This window comes from Amblyomma maculatum, chromosome 4 (assembly GCF_055883805.1).
Source record: "Amblyomma maculatum isolate TAMU_Amacu chromosome 4, ASM5588380v1, whole genome shotgun sequence".
NCBI classification, from domain to species: Eukaryota; Metazoa; Arthropoda; class Arachnida; order Ixodida; family Ixodidae; genus Amblyomma; species Amblyomma maculatum.
In genome coordinates, this window is record NC_139347.1 from 139,676,115 (window position 1) to 139,698,249 (window position 22,135).

At 46.9% G+C, this 22,135-nt stretch overlaps 1 protein-coding gene across 1 annotated transcript in view; it reads left to right on the forward strand.

The window, feature by feature from the left end:
• Positions 1-16,331, forward strand: part of LOC146193174 (uncharacterized) — a 99,274-nt gene extending 82,943 nt beyond the window's left edge. Inside the window, exon 2 of the mRNA XM_084600494.1 lies at positions 16,258-16,331. Within this exon, the coding sequence (XP_084456620.1) occupies positions 16,258-16,331 (74 nt within the window). The remainder of the gene's footprint in view (positions 1-16,257) is intronic.
• Positions 16,332-22,135: the final 5,804 nt, after the last annotated feature.

Sequence of the window (22,135 nt, forward strand, 5' to 3'; positions counted from 1 at the left end):
TTAGTGCAGCTTTTCAAGATCGCAATAGTGCTGCACGACTCTTGCTGACGCACCATCAGTTTTTCTTATCAAAATTTTTCCGTTACTGTGCCAGACATACTTGAACTTATTTGCCTTTGCCCAATCCTTCACTTCCTTCAACAAGTCTCGATTTCGCCTGGTCAAGTTCTCCAGCACGTGAACATTTACATCTGCAGTTGTCAGATCCCGCCTGCTAGACCACCATTGGTCCCTCATGCTCTGTCTTGCGAAACGGCAGATTATGCCAGGCACTGGGCCATGTTTAGGCGGCAACCGGTGTAGTGCTGTGATATCATGTTCTGACAACTGGGGTAACGCACTTTGACTGGCAATAGCGTTAATTTTTGACAAAAAATTTTCATTGTCCGTTAGTGGTACATCATGAATTTCTAGGTTCAGTCGTCGGTTGCGCCACTCGAGGTCATCAAGTTGGACGCTCAGCGATTCAAATTGCTGCTTGGTCACTTCCATTTGTACGAGCTTCGTCTGGATTGCCTTAACATCTCGCTCATTTTGTTCTGTCCGCGTCACCAAGTCTGAAATTTGGTCAGACAAACTGCACTGAATGTACAATTCCGTCAACGGTTTCTTTCAATGGCAAGAGAACATCAAGCTTCCGGTTGATCTCTTAAAGTACAATCCACATATCCTCTACTTTCAAGGGTGTTTCTTTGTCATCCTGCTTTGTAAGTGGCATTTGTGTTCTACATTTTAAGCATTTCCATTTCTGGTAGGCTGACCTGTTAGATTTTATCGTAGCCGCGGATACTCCAGCGCAACTCCCTACATGGTATGCCAAATTGCATGCTATACATGATATACTGTCTTTGGGATCTGAAATTTCCTCTTCACATACAACACATTCCATACTGAGAGAAAACAAGTTAACTACTTTGGCAGCAGCAGTGGGAGTGGCAAAACGGCAACACGGTACTTTGTGAAAACCCACTAACCTGTAACGGTATGGTAGAATGCTTAAAAACGTCCTCCCCTCGCCACCACTGCTGCAAAAGTCAGGGAACATGAAGGGAACAACCTTGGTTAGCCCATTCTGTGTAAACAACCAAACTTACTTTGTGCATTTCTCATTTTCTCGTGTGATAAAAATTTGGAATAAAAACATACAATATACAGAGGATGGCTTTGTGATAGTCAACCAAGTTTGCTCAACACGGTTTTCATGGTAGCACTAATGGGTGGTAAACGTTGGATCACACATCTTTACCTCTGGCGTAACATTGCTATGTCCGGGTTATTAGTGCCTAGTTTTGAAAGAGCGTGTATACCAGAGCACGGAACGCTGGCTAGATTTTTGTTGGCTGGCTAGATCAGAAAGTAAAGGCTGTCAAGTGGTCCAACTTGAATTCCATAAGAGGGCGAATACGGACTGGTTGGTACATGATCACGAATGAAAAGAAACAGCGCTGCTAAGACGAGACAGGAGAGCAGACAGGAGCGCATGTGTTTTGTCTGCTTTCTTGTCGTCCCGCCTTAGTAGCGCTGTTTCTTTCCGTCCAACCTGAGTTTATGTTATTGACGACAATGGGTGGTTTTTTTTTTCATCAGTTTTCATAGTTTCATTGAACCGACACTGCTTATGCTTTACTTGGAGGTAATTCATTTATCTACAATATGTGAGGGTGCTGCATGAACGCAATATGACGTAATTTTTTTTTAATTACAGAAATATTTTTGTGGAATGCCATGGTGCACATACAGGCCTGCCCAAGCCAATAGGGAGCTTGTGGAGCAGTGTTCAGCAGAGCATACTCCACAATCAGTTTATGTAATGAAAATAAGTGAGTAAAGCTATAGAATGGGCAGGAAGAAAAACAAAGGAGAAGAGAAAGAAACTCAAGCATACACATTTAGGAAAACGGGCTTCACATTCTTCTGGCTGCGTGAAGAGAAAATACGAGTCGGCAAATTATTCAGAACCCTTGGCAAATACAAAGCACAGACACGTTCGCCGTATCTAGTTCGCATTGTGGGCAAAATAAAACAAGCATGTAATTGTGATGTTCGAGCCCGGACATATCAGGAGGCAGAATTCAATATTTAACAGCTGTGTCTAAGAATAACGCATTCTTCAAGTGACAGTGCAAACAAAGCCATACGAGAAAATACTTGAATTGTTTTTAATCAGCGTGCCTTATAGCACAGCACAAATTATAGATTTTAGTAGATGATAAATGTTGTTGTGCAAGCGTAAGTAAAAAAAAAACTCCACATTGCAACACACTATACGCCAATGCATGCACTATAGTTTTCCCTACTTAAATTAGGTAGAATGTGTTTTTAGGGTATATCAGACAAGCTATTTGAGCAGCCAATAACAAATATTAACCAAATGACTGTTCCAGGACATGGTGGAACTAATATTGACACTGAAAGTATGGAATAGAAGAGTAGGCACTATTATTATGCTGCGAAAAATGAAAACTGCTTGGTGACTAGAATAAATTTCCCAGAATCACATAGAAACATACTAATTGTTTTATTTCGATTGGTAGAATTTAAGTTACAGTGCCAACTCGCAGCACATACTATGTCAATTTGTAATTTAGCCAAGGCTTGATGATAATTATTGGACGGGATACTGAAAGCGCGTCGTCTCCATACTCGAAAACCTCAGTATGAAGAATGGCTTGACTGAGATCGTTGATATTTAAGTTGAATAAATGGGGGGGGGGCTTAAATCTGTCTCTGAGAAATTCCAGTGCTCAACAGTCTTGGCTTGCTTCTATTTCCAATCATTACTAACTGTGTTTGACTGGGCAAATAAATATCGAAGAAAGCTAGGAAAGGTCCTCGGCAGCCCTAGCTGTGGTGTTTATGAATTAAAACATAATTTTTATGAAGAGGAAGGAGAAGTGCAGGCGATGCATGTACATGCACACGCGTGAAAGAGGAGTATATAACACCTTGCTACTGTGTTGCGTTTTCGTGTTGCTTCCTGAATTCTAGGATAACATTTTGACAACGAGGGTGGCTGTTTAAAGAGCCTTGAAGTAACCTTGTTACATGCATCATGGGTATCCCTGGTCTCCAGCCGCCGTTCCTATTGGCTCCTGATCGACCTGCTGTTTCATGGGTGCAATTGGAGCCAACATTCCTGAATTACATGATGGGGTCGAGTACTTCGACATTAGCCGCAGACCTACAGAAGACCATCCTGCTTAACTGCTTGGGCAGTGAAGGTCAAAGCGTCTTGTACCCCCTGCTGCCGTTGTCTACTGCGACACCATCGGCAACGTCCTCGCAATCCTGTGACAAAGCCCCTCATCCTGACTAATTCAATGAGGTGCGGTTTCTCCTGGCGGCACGCTACAAATCTTCTGTGACCGTGATCACCACTGTGTTCAAGCTTCTGGCGAGACAGCCGATGAGTACATCTCTACCATTAGTAACCTTGCTGATGAATGTGGATTCGGAAGTCTGGTGGATGACATGATTCTGGACCAACTGGTAGAGGGGACACCCGGTCACCATTTCCGATAAGACCTTCTCATGGAAAGAATTCTTCTTTGACTTTTTCACGCGCTGTGGCTCTTGAGCGACAGTGTGAGCAAGCTTCCCGTGCAGCCAGGAAGCTGTCTCAGGAGGCTGCTGCTGCACCAGTTCAGCATGCTGGACCCGATTGCATATAACAACCATTGCTGCACCTGCCATTGGCAAAAACCCACTGCATGTGGTGTTCGTCCAAACCACAATACCATTTGATGGTTTGGTTTGTGGGGTTTAACGTCCGAAAGCGACTAAGGCTATGAGAGACGCTGTAGTGGAGGACTCCAGAAATTTCGAACGCCTATGATTTTTTAGCGTGCACTGACATCGCACAGCACACGGCCGCCTTGCTTTTTGCCTCCAACGAAAAGCGGCCGCCGAGGCCGGGATTAGATCCCGCATACTTGGAAACAGTAGTCGAACGCCGTAACCACTGCGCCACTCCGGCGGGGCACAATATCATTTGAAAACAGGTGTTGCTACCATTGTGGGTCCACTAAACAAAATGTGAACAACCCTGTCTGCAAAGTGCATAAGTGCAACTGTTGTTGGCGCAGAAAAGTTGATCTGGACACCATTTGCGATTAATCTGATTGTCCAGTCAAAGTTCAGCGATTTGCAGGCAATGCTGACATGGTGCTTATAGGGCAACGGTAATAGAGCAGTGGTTATTGTATATGCGGCCGGCTGGAATACCAGAATCTTGACCTCTCCTAATTGAAAGAAAGCCTATCCTCTTTTTAACTGAAACTGGCTCATCCATGTCCATTCTTACTGAAGAGCTTTACCAACAGCATTTCGCTTCTGCCCTATTGCAATCAGCTACCATTCAACTCTGACTAGTCTAAGTCTGGGATAATAGTGCAAGGATGTTTTCTGGTGACAGCTGACTTTAATGGATAACCCATCTGTATCCTATTGTACTTTGTCTCGGGAGGAACTATATGTCACTAGGCCTGGATGCTATCGCGTCTCTACAAATGAAAATTGAAGGTTCAGCTTTGGAACATATTTCACTGCTACCTGACGTATTTGCGGCGGCCTGAGGTACGTTCGAAATTCAAGCATCTTTTCACCAGGGAACTCTGAGTTTCTTGCGGCTTTGTGGATATAGAGTACGGGAATCTTTTCTTCCGGTTTTTTGCTCAAGCCATCATTCAACGCTTCCCTATAGTTGCTGATAGATAAAATGATATCTCTATTTACATCTGCGTAAGTCAGATGAGGGTATCATGATAGACAAATTGTTCCTGCCACAAACGGAAAAGCATCTGCGTAGCCTGGCCAGGTTACAACATTCCTCGAAATTGGACCCCGCTTCAGCCTATCACTATGTTTCGCTCAACTCTGAGAGTCGGGAATATAAAACTTTCATTGCCCATGATGAACATTATGGCCTTCAGTGAGATTTATTCGAACTAGCATCGGCGGCGGCTTTCCAAAAAAAGAGGATGCACATATATGATGATGCAAGGCGGTTATCCGCTACACCGACGTAATCATCATTCATGGAACCTCCCGGCCAGAGCATCTGAGCAACTTTCGTCCAGTACTTAAGTCCTATCCCCAAGCCAGCCTCAACCACAAGTGTGTCTTCGGTGTCTCAAAGCTCATGTTCTTGACACACACCAGAGGTGAATACCTCTTTCCACTTTCTTCGACCAGCGAGGCGATTATGAAGTACGAACGTTCAAGTAACTTTATTGCTAGCTAATAAAACGTTACTGTGTTCATGGGTATCTGGAATTTCGTAGCTATACGACAACCATCCTTTTACGTAAGTATACTGTCTGTTTGTAAACATGAAAAAAGAAGAGTCCTACAGTTGCTCGTGGGAACCAAAGATGTCAAGCTTTCTTTCATCACCAACTTCTACTTCCGACACCGGTTGATATCGAAATCAGCCTAATGTGACGATAAAAAGCTGCACCTGAACAACGAAGTGATCGGACAGCATTTGCGCTGCAATGAAACTGAAATATCTGCTCGTTCTCGATACAAACATCAACATGATATATAGGCTTGAATAAGACACAATTGACGCACCCAAAACCTAAATATGTGGTTGAAGGTTGATCATCATCATCATCATAATCAGCCTGACTATACCCACTGCAGGGCGAAGGCCTCTCCCATATTTCTCCAACCAGGTGCTGTGCTAGCTGCATCCTCTTGACCCCTGCGAACTTCTTAACCTCATCCGCCCACCTAACTTTCTGCCGCCCCCTGCTACGCTTTCCTTCCCTTGGAATCCAGTTTGTTACCCTCAGCGACCATCGGTTATCCTCTCTTCGCACTACATGCCCTGCCCAAGTCCATTTATTCTTCTTAATTTCTACTAGAATGTCGGTAACTTGAGTTGTTTCTCTGACCCAATCTGCACGCTTCCTATCTCTGAATGTTACCCCTACCATTTTTCGTTCCATAGCCCTCTGGGTTGTCCTCAACTTAAGTAGAACCCTCTTGGTTAGCCTCCATGTTTCAGCCCCATAAGTGAGTACAGGTAAGATGCAACTGTTGTATAATTTCCTCTTGAGCGATACCATTAAGCTGGTAGTCATAATCTGCGAGTGCTTGCCAAATGCGCTCCATCCCAATCTTATTCTTCTTGTTATTTCCTTTTCATGGTCCATATCGGCAGTTACTACCTGTCCTAAGTAGACATATTCGCCTACTGCTTCCATTACTTCGCTACCTAATATAAACTGCTGTTCCTTCCCGAGGCGGTTGAGCATTACCTTAGTCTTCTGCATATTGATTTTTAAGCCTACCTTTCTACTTTTTCTGTCTAGGTCATCAATCATTATTTGCAGTTCATCCCCCGAGTTGCCTAGCAAGGCAATGTCATCAGCAAATCGCAGATTACTGAGATATTCTCCATCTACCCTTATCTCTAACTGCTCCCATTCTAAGTCTCTGAATACTTCCTCTAAGCAAGCTGTGAATAGTACTGGGGAGATTGTGCCGCCTTGCCTAACACCTTTCTTTATGGGAATTTTGTTACTTTCTTTATGAAGAACTATGGTTGCTGTGCAGCCACTATATGTATCTTCCAGCACTTTCACGTACGGCTCGTCTACCCCTTGATTTCGCAATGCCTGCATCACCGCCGAGGTTTCAACTGAGTCAAATGCTTTTTGCGTAATCGATGAATGCTATGTATAAGGGCTTGTTATATTCCGAGCATTTTTCTATCTCCTGATTGATTGTATGGATATGATCGATAGTAGAGTACTGTTTCCGAAAACCTGCTTGATCCTTTGCTTGGTTGCAGTCTAAGGTTGTCCTGATTCTATTAGCGGTTACCTTAGTAAATACCTTATACGTAACAGACAGTAAGCTGATTGGTCTGTAATTTTTAAGGTCCTTAGAGTTCCCTTTCTTATGAATGAGGATAATGTTTGCATTCTTCCATGATTCCGGTACCATCGATGACACCAGACACTGCGTATACAGGGTGGCCAGTTTTTCTAGCACGATATCCCCCCCCGTCCTTCAACAAATCTGTAGTTATCTGATCCTCTCCAGCTTATTTCCCCCTTTTCATAGTTTCTAACGCTTTCTTGACCTCGTCCTTCGTCACTGGTGGAACGTCTGACTGTTTTTCCCTACCGCCAATTTTATTACGGTCCTGACTACTTTGGCTACTGTAGAGATCTGTATAGAACTCCTCGGCTGCTTTGACTATCTTGTTCATATTCGTGATGAACGTTGCCCGCCTTGTCCCTTATCGCATACATCTGATTTTTGCCTATTCCCAATTTCTTCTTTACCGCTTTAAGGCTTCCCCCGTTCTTTACAGCATGCTCAGTTTTCTCCATGTTATACTTCCTTATATCGGCCACCTTGTGCTTATTGATTAGCTTTGATATCTCGGCCAATTCTACTTGGTCTGTTGGATTAGAAGCTTTCATACTCTGGCGTTTCTTAATCAAATCTTTCGTCTCCTTAGATAGCTTACCGGCTAACTATCATACCGCCTACTTCTACCGCGCACTCAGTAATGATATCTCTGAAATTATTGTTCATTTCTTCTAAGGTAATCTCGCCATCCTCGGTTAGAGCTGAATATCTATTCTGTAGCGAGATCCTTAACTCTTTTGCCCTCCCCCTTACCGCTAATTCGTTGATGAGTTTCTTTCTTACTAACATGTTGCGTTCCTTTTTCAGATTTAGGCTAATTCGTGACCTCACCATCCTGTGGTCACTGCATGGTACTTTCCCGATTACCTCTACATCTTGCATAATGGCGGGGGTTGAACACAGTATGAAGTCAATTTCATTTTTAGTCTTCCCGTTAGGACTTTTCCATGTCCCTTTCCGGTTCTTCCGTTTGCTGAAGAAGGTATTCATGATTCGTAAGTTATTGCGCTCTGCAAACTCAACTAGTAACTCCCCCCTGCTATTTCTAGAACCAAAGCCATAGTAACCTACTGCCTGGTCTCCTGCCTGCTTTTTCCCTACTTTTGCATTGAAGTCGCCCATTAGTACAGTATACTGCGTCTTTACTTTTCGCATTGCCGATTTTGCATCTTTGTAGAAGCTTTCAACTGTCTGGTCATCATAACTACATGTAGATGCATAAGCCCTACAACCTTCAGTTTATACCTCTTATTAAGCCTAATTACGATGCCTGCCACCCTCTCATTAATACTATAGAATTCATCTATATTACCCAATATATAGGAAGGTTGATAGTGGCCTCTATTCCAACGTCAGCAAGCATGTTGAAGTATTCAGCCGCAGTGGGCTATTTTTTCTTCAGCATGCCAATCCCCTATCACGTATCATGGACAGATGGGATATGCAAGTAGACACAATTCACTCACGCACTTACTGACACGTTGATTTGGAGATCGAGAATGATGAGAAAAGTGACGGCAAAGGATTATGCGTGAATACGACTTGCTAGTGATTCAGCAGTCAAAATTTGCTAACTCGCGCCATCCTGACAGAACAATCTGTACATCATAAGTTTACTTCAGTTGCAGTGTTTTCAATGTGAATGCCCAAATGCAATTCATATTTTTGTTTTAAGCTTTTAAGGTGTTTTTTTTTTGCAATTTCTTGCTTATATACCTACAAATGCTTTAAGGTGAACATACACCTTACAAGGTCTTGTAAGGAGTTCATACATAAAGAAATATTCTTGTTAAGGGTGCAAATGGTCTTGTGATTGCTTTGTTATCACAGTTACAGCCTGGCACGATGACAGGAAGTGGAAGAAAGAAGCTATTGGGGAATGTGAAGTGACTTCACAATTTTGACATCTTGTAAGCTTCTGGGTAAGCTTGGGCATTGCTGTGACAGTGATCATAGCTTGCTGCTGTTCCTAATATGGTAAGGCTGGCAACATGTGAGTGACAAGAAACGTTTCTTGCAAAATAGGCCATAGTAACCTGCTTGCTTAACATTAGTTGCTGCTGCAGAAACTGTTTCTTTCACATGTTGATGGCTGCTATATCTTTACCAAAGTGTAACGCTGGCTGTGAATTAGGATCAGTACTAGCTAATAAACCTCATCATGGTCACTTTTCAAACAGCTGCAAGACGTGCATTGAACTAGAAACAAGCCCCGACATTTCCAGATAGGCAAAGCACACAAGACTGATATGAAGGATGCCCCGTTTTTGCATTCACGTAGATGTAAGTTTAAGTTTTCCCTCATGTTCTGGGCTATCGGTTTTCACTTCCAGAGTACGAAGACGGCTTATCAGCTGAACGAACCGAATGCGCTATCTCGTAAAATCAGAAAGTTTCTCAGTTCATGTTAGTTAATTATTCGTCTAATACTTAGGCTGTAGAAAATAGTGTCTTCCTCGCTGTGCTACCATCTGCACAGATTGTGTAGACGTCTCAAGCAGGTCATCGAAATAAAAATCTGCAAACGCTAAAAAATCGTCAGGCTTTGTTTCAAAGCCTTATAAGCACCAGTAGTAACTCACAATATTGAAATAATTAAAAGTTATTTCCGGAGGTCGCTTCGGCTGTGAATAAAGCAAAAGGCAGTTGACTATTCCAGTGACCGCCTTCAGCCGTCACCACCGAGTATCTAACAAGGCCGGTGCATGACCTTCTTTCCCAGCAGTGAACGTCACGACTACTGGACGAGCGATAAAATGGTCCGAAATGAGTCTGCGCGGACGGGCATTGGTTAAGTGGCGAGGGGACACCCCGTCATTCGACTCCAATCTGTGCTCGCAGCTTCATTTCCTGGCACTTTATCCCCCATCCATAGTAGTGACGTAGGCAGTTAGAGGGCGCTGGCCTTGTGAAGGTCTCTGAGGAGACACTCCAGCGCGAAATATGGAAGAAACAAACAGGTGAACACAGAGCACAAAGAGCTATGCGGGAGATTCAGAATTAGCGAGAAAAAATTGTTGGCAGCATCTGCAGAAACAGTCTCGGATAGTCACGTACGCGTTAGTTCGCAAACACAATGAAGAAAAGAGTGCGGAAAAGAAAATCGGCAGTTTCCAATTTTGTACCCATAACGGCATTGCAGGAAATGTTGACTTATTTGGCAAGGGGATGCGCACTAACACTTTAGTTGTGATGTGAGGTATAAATCATAAATTTTAGAACAGATGAGCTGCCTTTTGAATATCACACAGTTTTTTCCTCCTTCTGAGAGGGAGATATATGGTTTAGTTAGGATAAACTAGAAGCTGACAAAAACAGAACACCTGCTGCGGTCCAAGTTACCTTTCTCGAGAACAGATTATACGTCCCTAGTGGCACTCTTAACTGATTGTGCAGTCTTGTCGTATGGACGAACAAGGGCGAATTTACCACGATAATTACAGAGGGTGCCGGTGAGGAGAAAGGAAGAGTAGCAAGGCTGGAAAGTTGAAATATTTTCAAGCAGCAATGTCAAAACCGTAGCCAACAATCGAACACACTTGGATTTCATTGAAATAAACTCTTTATAAGCTGACGCGCGCCATCACAAGAATTAAGCAACTCGGCGGCGGTGACAGCAGCAATCGTGCTCAGCAGTCGTTGAATTAAGAATGCTCGTTGTATTCGTCAACAATCAATTTGAGATGTGGGAAGAAGCATCTAAATAAGACTCGAAAAATGTCTAGCATAACATCGAACATTGTAGACACATGCGCAAGAGGCCACAATAATTCGAGATACACCTCGGAGCATCTTGGCGAAAATGATAAAACCGCGTATCGGTGTCACTGAGCGTGAGTAAACAAAAGAACATAAAATCGTTTCTTGCATGGCGAGCACAGTGATAAGGGCGCACGCCAGCAGCAACAGACAAACAATGCAAGCGTTCGGGGCAATACACCAGAGGGTGAGCTACCAAGCTCCAAGGTAAATGTATTTGTCCCCTACATAATAGTGTTAAAATAAAGCGGAAGTTATGCCACATCCCGAATTATTACATGCGAAAGCCAGAGGAAGCACCAAAGATGAGACGAAACCTGGAAGCAGCAAAGAGAAAATTAGCGATAGACCGGATCCGGATGTGCATTGTAAGTTGCTGCAACATCACTGCCAAAGATTAGGGTACTTTCAGGAAGGATGAGAACTATACACCGATTTCGCAGTCGTCAATGCATGGACAGCTTTATTTTTAGAAACGGACAAATCGACAAAATGCTGGCAGTAATCTAACAGCTACGGAGCGTTCGGATGCTGTCTATGACTGGGAAGGCAGAGGGGCAGGAACTCGGCAGTCTACTCTAGCCAGCTTCATTATGTTGGTGAGTCAGGGAAGAAGGAGTAAAAGGACCTATACGGGACTCGAAGCGAAGACAAAGAGAACATTGAAAGGATTTGTTAGACAGGCTTCCGATAAGTGCGGCTCTTCAAAGACCGCGCTGCGTTTAGTCTGGCCGAAGGGTTCCTTAGTAAGCTGTCAGTTACGCAGACAGGTAGGGGCTAACGTATACTACTGATGTCCCTATTCGTGATAAGCCCTAATTACATCGTGCGCTGGTTCCGGGAGCTTGCGCAAATCACAGTCTTCGACACCAAACGGCAGAAAAGGTGTACTTATGCCCAGCAATCTGTAAACTACACTGCCATGTGGTAGCTTCCATTTGGAAGTCTCAATGACGGGACGGAACTAGGCTGAAAGATTGCGGCGATAGTTGGGTTCTGATCATTCATCGTGTATCAAGCAGGGTATGGGAGTGTCAATCAAGGGGTTTGCATCTGCTTATAAGAGACATGAACGTGTTAAAAAGCCATTTTTCGCCAACTTAGGTTACAGACCAAAGGCCTTTCGGTAGTCAGGACGAAGACCGAGCTCCTAGAAAGAGAATTCCACAATCGTTTTAATTCGAAAAATAGAATGTTTGATTTAGTCAACAAGACAATTTCTTTCTACCTCGGCTATGGGCACCAATAAAATGTACCTCATGTTTGACAAAAAACATAAAACCACCTTTACGCCTCTGTTTTTCTGAGGGCACCTCCTTGATTCCTAACGATTTGTTTACACAGTGCCGCGAATTTGGTCTAATAGAGCCAAAAGACGATCTTGTAGTGTACATGAGGGGACACATCATCCCCATGTGTTAGTACCCTGAACAGCCGAGTAGCTTTTGGAAACATTTCACATAATCCTTGTTCTTATTTATTTTTTTGTTTTGTTTTTTTGTTCATAAAAGCGACCTTTGTCCTTGTGGAAGGGAAGTAATAGTTTGCAATGTTTCTCATGAGTGTCGTAGTCGTAAGGTTGCTAGTCCTACGTGAGACATCAATAAATAGATTCAGCTTGCCGGAGATGCACTAGTGTATACGAATAATATATGTATACGTATACCGGTTCGCGGACCCCTCCCGCGCACGCGCTTTGACAGGAGTGGGTGAAGTTGAAGCCACTGCGCCTGCGTGGAAGGGGTGTGGCAGGACAAATGTGGCATATACTGCACATTTCCTTTTACGAGAACCAATTATTATTATTGTTATTATGACGATTATTTTTATTATTATTATTATTATGTAAATTGGTTTACACAAAAGAAAAGGTGCAGTACATGCCACACTTCTGTGGACACCTGACCCGCGCCGTAAGGGAAGGGAGCAAAGTGGGAGTGAAAGTGGAAAAAAGAGAAAGAGGAGCCGTAATGGTGGGCTACGGCTCCGACTAACTGGGGATCTTTAACCCGCACTGACATCGCACAGCGGTAGGAGGGTGGCTGCTCCTGGCCCTGATGGGGCTGGGACAGTTAAGTCACCGCCGCTTGCTTTTTTTTCTTTATTGCCTGTCCTTGACACATTGCTTTTCACGAGAACAAAATCAACAAAAATCACTCAAATGCTATTTACATACGCTATTTACGTATGACACAATAAAATTCACACAAGAAGGTTCTAGCCTTAAGAGCCACTCGGGAGGTTCTGCTGCAGCTTTCTGGATTGCCAGAAACCTGTCCATGCTTTCCCGAATGCTTGCTGCGGTGGCTACCCTGCCACCGAATGTTTATCTATTGTAGGCCGTCATTGTACCCGCCACCGCTTAGGTGGTGGACGATGGCTGCTGCGGCGAGCGTCTTTCTCTTTCTCTCCTTTTTCTTCTCTATTTTCTCTTCTGTCCGCACGAGGCAGCGGAAGCCCGGCGGGGTGGTGCAGTGGTAAGACGCCCGACTACTGTGCCGGTGGTGGTGGTAAAATATTTAATGAAGATGTTTAGGAGGTTGTAGCGGCGGTTGGAGTCCTCTGTCCGGAACCTCATTGGCGTAGGCTGCTGTCCGCGCTCTTTCGATGAGCTCTTTTTGACCCCTTGCGTCCGAGTTGGTCAGAGCTGCCTCCCACCCCTCCTGCGTTGGCTGGTTATTAAAAGTGACAGTCTGATTTCGCTGGCATGCCCACACCATATGGTACAGGTCCGCCTTCTCCCCGCAGAATTTGCATTGTGAGTCAAGTGACTCTGGATCTTATTGCACGTAGTTTTCGTGGGTTGTTAAAAGTGTTGGTCTGAAGCTTGCGGAGGTGTGCCTCCTCCCCTTTGTCTAGTGTCTTTGCCGGTAGAGGGTAGACCCGGCGAGATAATCTTAAGTGCTGAAGTATTTCATTGTAGGTTAGCAATGGGGTAGGAGGTTCCACGAGATCGGTATTGGGTGCCCGGGGGAGAAATGCTCGGGCTGAGGCGTATGTGCTCTCGTTCCTTGGGATGCCCTGGCGACCTGGTACCCATACTAAGTGTTTATGCGTGGGTTGGTAGCCACGGGTGTAACTATCGTGCGGGATTTTAGCTGCCAGCGTTGCAATCCTGCCCCTGGGGTAATTACGATATGCTGTCTGTGAATCTGTAAGAAAGTATTCTGAGGTAGTGTGTGTTGCAGCTAACGTGCCGGAGTACCCGGGTTCGAACCCGACCTCGGCGGCTGCGTTTCGATGGAGGCGAAACGAAGAGGCGTCCGTGTGCTGTGCGATGTCATCGCACGTTAAAGATCCCAAGATGGTCGAAATTACTCCGTAGCCCTCCACTACGGCTCCTCTTTCTCTCTTTGCACTTTCACTCCCACCTTCCTCCCTTCCCTTATGGCGCGCTTGAGGTGTCCACAGAAAATAAGTGAGACAGTTACCGCGCCTTTCCCTTCCTATAAATTAATCAACCAATCAGGCAGCGGAAGTGGCTCAGCTACAGAGTCAGTAGCAGGCCCGTGCATTTTCTTTTCCTTCTTCCTACAGCCACAACAATGAAAACATCGCACAGCACACAGACACCTCTCCATTTTGCCTCCATCGAAACGCAGCCGCCGGCGGTCAGGTTTGAGCCCGGGTATGCTCTAGCACAGTAGTCGGGCACCTTAACCACTGCGCCACCGCGGGGGGGGGGGGGCACAGTCTTTGGGTGCCGAATTTAGATTGCAAAGAAATAAACACACTAATACCTGTAAAAAATAAAAAATACTCTACTTTTCAAATGATGTTTCATACTTTCACAATCAGCTCTTCACCAAAAGATGAGTTCGCAGGAGCAATGTTTTTCCTTTCCTTGTATTGCTATATGGACGCTAAGCCTACTTTTCACGCCCAATCGGAGCTTCGTTTCTGAGCACGAAATTGGGCGACTACCTTCAAGGATGTTGGGCCTGCGGTACCATCCCTCAGGAGTGGATATGCACCATCTAGCCCTCATCCCCAAACCGGACAAACCACCAATATTGGCCAACCTTCTTCCCATCTCTATCACGTCTCTATTGGGAAGCTGATAGAACAAGTTATCTAGACCAGACTCTTACCATACCTCGAACCACCTTCTACCATACATACTGTTCATCTTCCGCCCTCCTTTAGCGGCCCCAGACATTATGCTTCTGCTCCATCACCAGGTAGTCATGAGTCGCACGCTAGATATGAAAGTCATTGCCGGCCTCGATGTTACCAAGGCCTCCGACAACATCCTCCACGGACCAATTCTTTAACTTCAGGCTCTCGGCGTCGGACAACACACGTATTCGTACGTCCGAAATTTCCTCACCGACCGCACAATACAACTTAACTCCAGCACGGGTGGTGGTGGTGAAAACGTTTATTGAAAATAGTTACATGGAGGTTGCTTTGGGGTTAGGATTAGTGCCCTTCACCTCACGAACACTAGGTGGAGTCTCTAGTATGGGACCCCAGTGGCTTTTGCTGCCGCCATTGCTCGTTTGACCAACGCCTTTTTGGTTTTCAGGCCGGAGCAGGCGACTAGAGTCGCCTCCCAGTTTTCCCGGGTTGGGTTTGGATTAGGTGCAAATGCAGGGTTTGAGGGGCACGCCCACACCATGTGGAAAAGGTCCGAGGACATTTCCTCACAGTGCGGGCACTCCCCGGAGAAGCACGGGAGATCCTTCCATCATCTCTCCAGGAAACCGTGGCACACCGCAAGACTGCGTGCTATCGCCGATGCGCTTTAATGTTGCACTGATAGGTCTGCTAAAGCTACTGACCGACATCCCCCACCTAAGTTACATTTATGCTGACGACCTCACTCTGGATTAGGCACAGCAGCGACGATCAGATAGAAGAGACTTGCCAGGCCACCATCGATCGGATCGGAGATTATCTTAGTGCAATTGGTCTCACTTGCTCAGCGACAAAGTCAGAGTATATCATCATCCCATCCCCGGAATGACACCCTCCGCAGATACTTCCTGAGGCAAATCTCCAGGTGCGAGGCAACCCCATTCCTCGTACAGATACATCAGGATTTTGGGCCTACACCTACAGCAGAAAAATCATACTCCAACGTATCAGTCTGTCAGTAGTAAAGATTGTATTCTTCCTTAAGCGAGTCTTCAACAAGCACCATGGCATGCGAGAATCCAACCTCCTGCGCCTCGTTCAAGCTTTCACCTGCTCCCGCATAACCTACTCCGCACCCTACCTACGTCTCACGCGTGTCGAAAGCGAAAGGCTAGAGGCGTCACCTGGAAAAGAATACGAGACAATCCTGGGTCTTCCCATGTCCACAGCTACCCGTAAGCACGTGGCTCTTGGGATCTCCAATACCGTGATTGATCTGATCGAAGCAACCATCACCACCCAATATGAGCGGCTCCCACTCACACATGCTGGCCGAGCGGTATTGTGGAAGAAGCAAGCGAATAAGGCTTACGCAGTCACCTCTCTGTGATAATTTAATGGTTAACAAATGTTTTAACCACCACCACCATCAACTACGATGCCGGCCGTATCTCTTGCGAGGCGCTACATATTATCTACTTTCTACTCCACCCTCTGCTACCTCCCGCTTACTCTTTTGGGCTTCAGCCCACGAGTCTCTCAGCGGAACACCAAGGCTTACACTTTCGCCCGAGATTTCAGCTGTCGAGCCGAATGTGTGATCCGCCACGCTTCTTCTTCTGACACTAAGATCTCACGCTCCTCTACTCACTACAGGCACGTAGCGTACCCCCCCCCCCCCCCCCCCCCGAATATTGCATGTGAAAGCTCACGAGGGTTCTGTTGCAGGCTAGTTCGTTTAACATTGCTAAAATGGGGAACAGCCTAAAAACAGGACGAAGAGAGGAGCGAATAACACAGTGCCTTGTGTTTCTCGTTCCTCTCTTCGTCCTGCTTTTGCGCTGTTCCCCCTTTTTAGGTGGAAAAGTACTCCTTCGCTAGGTCTAACCGGACTTATAAAGTTGTGCATTGTAATCAGCTAACCGAGTCGGCAGGAGCTGCAAACTCGGGCTACCAACTTTCAATCAGTACTAAGGTGGATATATATATATATATATATATATATATATATATATATATATATATATATATATATATATATATATATATATATATATATATATATATATATATATATATATATATATATATATATATTGCCGCGTGCCTCTCTGAAAAGGGGACAAAGAAGAACAGAGGACAAAGAGGACGAAACTGAGTGTAACGCGTGGAACTGTGCCGATCAGTGATCGCTGCCTTGTACTCGTTACATTTTCTGGTGGAGGTGCTGGGTACGATTTCCCTTTTTGCTGAGTGCAACCCCTCAAGGGCAACCGAGAGCCACCACGGATTTGACACCGGTCCATCGCAGTTGCAGCCGCCGCCTTCGAGGTCAGTCGCCAGAGTTCGGGCCTCTTTCCTGCACGCCTGTGGCCAACATGCATAGATCTAACACGAACATTGCTGCTAACGGAGAGTCTTCACCCCAGTTCGTCGTCCTACAGTCTCGAACGCCAGCGTCCTTCCATGGCGAGCTTTATGAGGACGCTGAAGACTGGCTGGACCAATTCGAACGGGTCGCCAATTACAACGGCTGGGATGAGCAAAGGAAGCTCTATAACGTCTACTTTGCTCTCGAAGATTCAGCGCGGACGTGGTTCGTGAACCACGAAACGACACTATCAACATGGGACCTCTTTCGTCGCCAGCTGTTGGCGACCTACACCGCCAACGACCGAAGAGAGCGTGCGGAGTCGGCGCTGAAATCTCGTATCCAAGCCCCAAACGAGAGCATTGGAATGTTCTACGAGGACATGATCCGCCTTTTTAGGCGTTCTGATCCAAATATGTCAGAGGAGAAGAAAGTGCGCCGCCTAATGCGCGGGGTGAAGCAAGAACTATTTGCTGGGCTTGTGCGCAATCCACCTGGCACGGCATCAGAGTTTCTAGCGGAGGCCACCACGATAGAACAAACACTTCGACACAGGGCTCAGCACTATAACCGTAACGTGTCCGCCATGTCACCGGTCGTCTACGGTTCCGGCATCAACGGTTCTGATGATGCCTTAAGGGAGCTGATTCGATCTGTGGTCAGAGAAGAGCTGAGACATATTCAGCTACAGGGTCTAACATCGTCGTCGAGGCTTCCATCATTCGCGGAGGTCGTTCGCGAAGAAGTGAGGCAAGCCGTCTCGGAACTGTCTGTGCCTGGTGTGCGGCCACCGCCACCGAGTGTGCCAACGTACGCGGCCGTGCTTCAGCAGCATAACCTCTGTGATCCTCCAAGAGGGAACCCCACTGTGCCGCATCCAAACCAGCACCATAGTGGGTACGGTTCTCCCAGAGCCAGAGTGAACCCCCCTACTCCTGATCCAAGCCCACGCCATCCTCCTCTTCTAGCCGAGGCACGACTTCGAAGGACTAACGTCTGGCGTGCTCCTGACAATCAGCCTCTTTGTTACCACTGTGGTGAGGCCGGTCACATGTTAAGGTTCTGTCCGTACCGTCGAGCCGGACTTCGTGGCTTCCATCCGCGTGCACGATGTCCTCGGAGTGGTGAACGACCGCCCGAAATCGAGGAGTACCTGTCGACGCATACGAATCCTCCGGACGTCCCACAATACGGGTCCCGCGTCATTACTTCTTCCCGTTATCGTTCTCCAAGTCCACGGCCCTCTACATACCGCACTAGCCGCTCGACGAGCCCCCGCTCCCCGAGGCTTCGGGAAAACTAGGAACAGCGACCTGCGGAGGTGAGGCCGCTGACGAGCGAAGTGCTGAACATCCTCCATCAAGTTTAGTACAAGATAACGGCTATCAGACGGCGACATGTAACGATGATCCTGAGTGCGCAGTTTCGGACATACTGGTTTCTATCGACGATTGTCTCATTACAGCTTTAGTTGATACGGGGGCGGACTATTCAGTTATGAGCAGTGGGTTAGCCAGGAAATTGAAGAAAGTTTTAACCGAGTGAACTGGGCCTCAGATCCGCACTGCAGGGGGACACCTTATTACCCCGGCTGGAAGATGCGTTGCGAGAGTTGCAATTGACGGATTTGTTTATGTTTGCGACTTCATTGTACTTACCCACTGTTCGTGAGACGTCATACTCGGCTTGGACTTCTTACAGGCTAATGGTGCGATAATTAATTTGCAAGAATCACGAGTGACATTTTCGCCGAGCCAAGCCATTGCGAGATCTAGCGTCGACGGTTTATCAACGTCCGCCTTACGTATTACAGCTGCTGACGTTACGGTCCCGCCACAGTGCAGCATTATGGTCTTGGTAGAAAGCGACTCACCATGCGACCGAGACGTACTGGCAGAGATGAACGTGGGCTTGCTTCTTGAGAAAGGGATCTGCGCTGCAAGAGGACTTGTTCGCTTACGGGACGGTTGTGCGAAGCTCTGGAGTACGAATTTCGGGACCGAGTTTCAGCACATTGCGAAAGGAACGGCCATCGCGTATGTTGCCGACTTTATTGAGCCAGGGAACATCTGTACTCTGGCGCCGCCGTCGCCAGCCAGATGTAATGCACCCGACATTCTATCAACTGTGGACATTAATGCCAATCTGTCGGTGGTTGAGCGGCGGCGACTCCTAGACCTTCTTCAGGAATTTGCTGGATGCTTTGCAACGTCTTCGAAAGTTGCGCATACCCCAGTAGCCAAACACCGCATTATGGTTGACGCGGAGACCAAGCCAATTTCCCAACACCCATACCGAGTGTCGTCAACGGAACGAGAGGCTATTCGAAGACAGGTGCAGGAAATGCTTACCGATGACGTGGTACAGCCGTCTACAAGCCCCTGGGCTTCGCCTGTAGTGTTGGGAAGAGAAAATACAACACCTTGCGTTTTTGCGTCGATTATCGTAAGTTAAATCAGGTAACGAAACGGGACGTATACCCGCTCCCACGTATCGACGACGCATTGGACCGGTTACGCAATGCCAAATATTTCTCGTCGATTGACCTCAAGAATGGCTACTGGCAGATAGAAGTGGACGAAAAGGACAGAGAGAAAACAGCGTTCGTCACCCCCGACGGCCTTTATGAATTTAAAGTGCTTTCTTTCGGTCTCTGTTCTGCACCAGCAACCTTCCAGCGAATGATGGACACCGTTCTCTCTGGACTGAAGTGGCAAACGTGCTTAGTGTATCTCGACGATGTCGTCATTTTCGCGGCTAGTTTTGAGGAGCACCTTGACCGACTGCGAATGGTACTACAGGCACTGCGTTCAGCCCAACTGACGATAAAACCACAGAAATGCCATTTCGGATTCCAGGAACTCCGCTTTCTTGGCCATGTTATTAGTTCTGAGGGCGTGAAACCAGATCCCGACAAAACTGCTGCTGTGAAAAATTTTCAGCGCCCAACCGACAAAAAGTCCGTTAGAAGGTCTTTGGGGCTTTGTGCCTATTACAGGCGTTTCGTAGAGAATTTTTCAGTGATTGCCGAGCCTCTTACGCGTTTTACCCGAGACAATGTTCCTTTTGCATGGCAAGATGATCAAGAGGATGCTTTCAACGAGTTGCGCCGGCGACTGCAGGCCGCCCCTATACTTGCCCATTTTGACGAAAACGCCGCTACGGATATCCATACCGATGCCAGTAATTTTGGACTCGGTGCCGTTCTGATTCAGTGGCAAAATGGCACTGAGAAAGTTATCGCTTACGCAAGTCGCTCTCTTTCAAAAGCAGAGACAAACTACTCAACCATGGAAAAGGAATGTCTCACGGTAGTTTGGGCCATAACTAAGTTCCGACCCTATATTTACGGCCGACCTTTTAGGGCTGTGAGCGACCACCATTCGTTATGCTGGCTAGCCAACCTCAAAGACCCCTTTGAACGGCTTGCAAGGTGGAGCCTCCGTCTCTAAGAATACGACATTACGGTTGTACACAAGAGCGGCCGTAAGCACAGCGACGCCGATTGCTTATCTCGTGCACCAGTTGATGCTGCCCCTCCCGACCGAGAAGACGATGACTTCCCGTTTCTTGCTGTCGTCACGACCACCGACATGGCCCAGCGTCAACGGGCTGACCCCGGTTTACGCCCGCTTATTGAGCATCCCGAAGGCCTTGATGTAGCTGTTTCACGTGCTTTTGCACGGGGTTTATCCTCCTTCAGCATTCGCAATGGCGTCCTATACAAGAGAAACTTTCAGCACAACAAGGAAACCTTTCTTCTCGTTGTACCGTCCGACCTCAGGCCAGAAATCTTGCACGCGTGCCACGATGAGCATTCGGCTGGACATTTAGGAGTCAAGCGAACATTAGCACGCATTCGACAAAAGTACTATTGGCCTAAGTTGCTGCCTTCAGTCCAGCACTACGTGAGAACATGCCGAGATTGCCAGCGGCGAAAGACACCTCCGCTGAAGCCTGCAGGGCTCCTTCAGCCGATACCTCCGCCAACAGCCCCTTTCCAGCAAGTGGGTATGGATCTTCTGGGCCCTTTCCCAACGTCCGCATCAGGGCACAGATGGATAGTAGTTGCGACGGACTACTTAACGCGATACGCCGAGACACAGGCACTTTCCCGTGCAACTGCTGCAGAAGTAGCCCAGTTTTTTCTTAAGACCATCGTACTGCGCCACGGTGGCCCATCAGTTATTATCACTGACCGCGGTAAAGCCTTTGCGGCTGAACTAATGCAGGCTCTCTTCAGTCTTACCCGCACAAGTCATCGTAGGACTACTGCTTACCATCCGCAAACAAACGGACTGACTGAACGCCTCAATAGAACGCTTACAGACATGATTTCCATGTACGTCACCGTTGAGCATCGCACGTGGGATGAAGTCCTTCCGTATGCAACTTTTGCATACAATACGGCTGAACAGGAGACGACGCGTCTTGCGCCATTCCAGCTAGTCTACGGTCGTCCCGTCACCACAATGTTGGACGCTATGCTACCCATAAGTCATGGCGACGATGTCATCAACGCCTATGCAGACGTCGACATATTTCTACAGCGGGCCGAAGAAGCGCGCCAGCTCGCACGATGCCGTATTCAACAACAACAACATCGCGATGCCAGTCGGTACAACCTCCGACACCGAGACGTTCACTACCAACCTGGCGATCTTGTATGGGTGTGGACACCAGTGCGCCGTCGAGGACTCTCCGAGAAACTACTTCGCCGTTACTTTGGGCCATACGAGGTCATACGGCGTCTTAGTAACGTGACTTACGAAGTTCTTGCTCGGAGCCAACGACCTTCAACACGGCGGCGCTCAAGTGCTGAAACTGTTCATGTAGTGCGGATGAAACCGTATTATGAGAGGCAGTGATCTTTTGCGCGTGTGTAGCTTTGTGTTCCCTGCTTCTCCCGTGTGCATAATCTGGGGACATTCCCAGCGTCGAGTCGCCGCTTTCGAAGAGGGGGGGTAATGCCGCGTGCCTCTCTGAAAAGGGGACAAAGAAGAACAGAGGACAAAGAGGACGAAACTGAGTGTA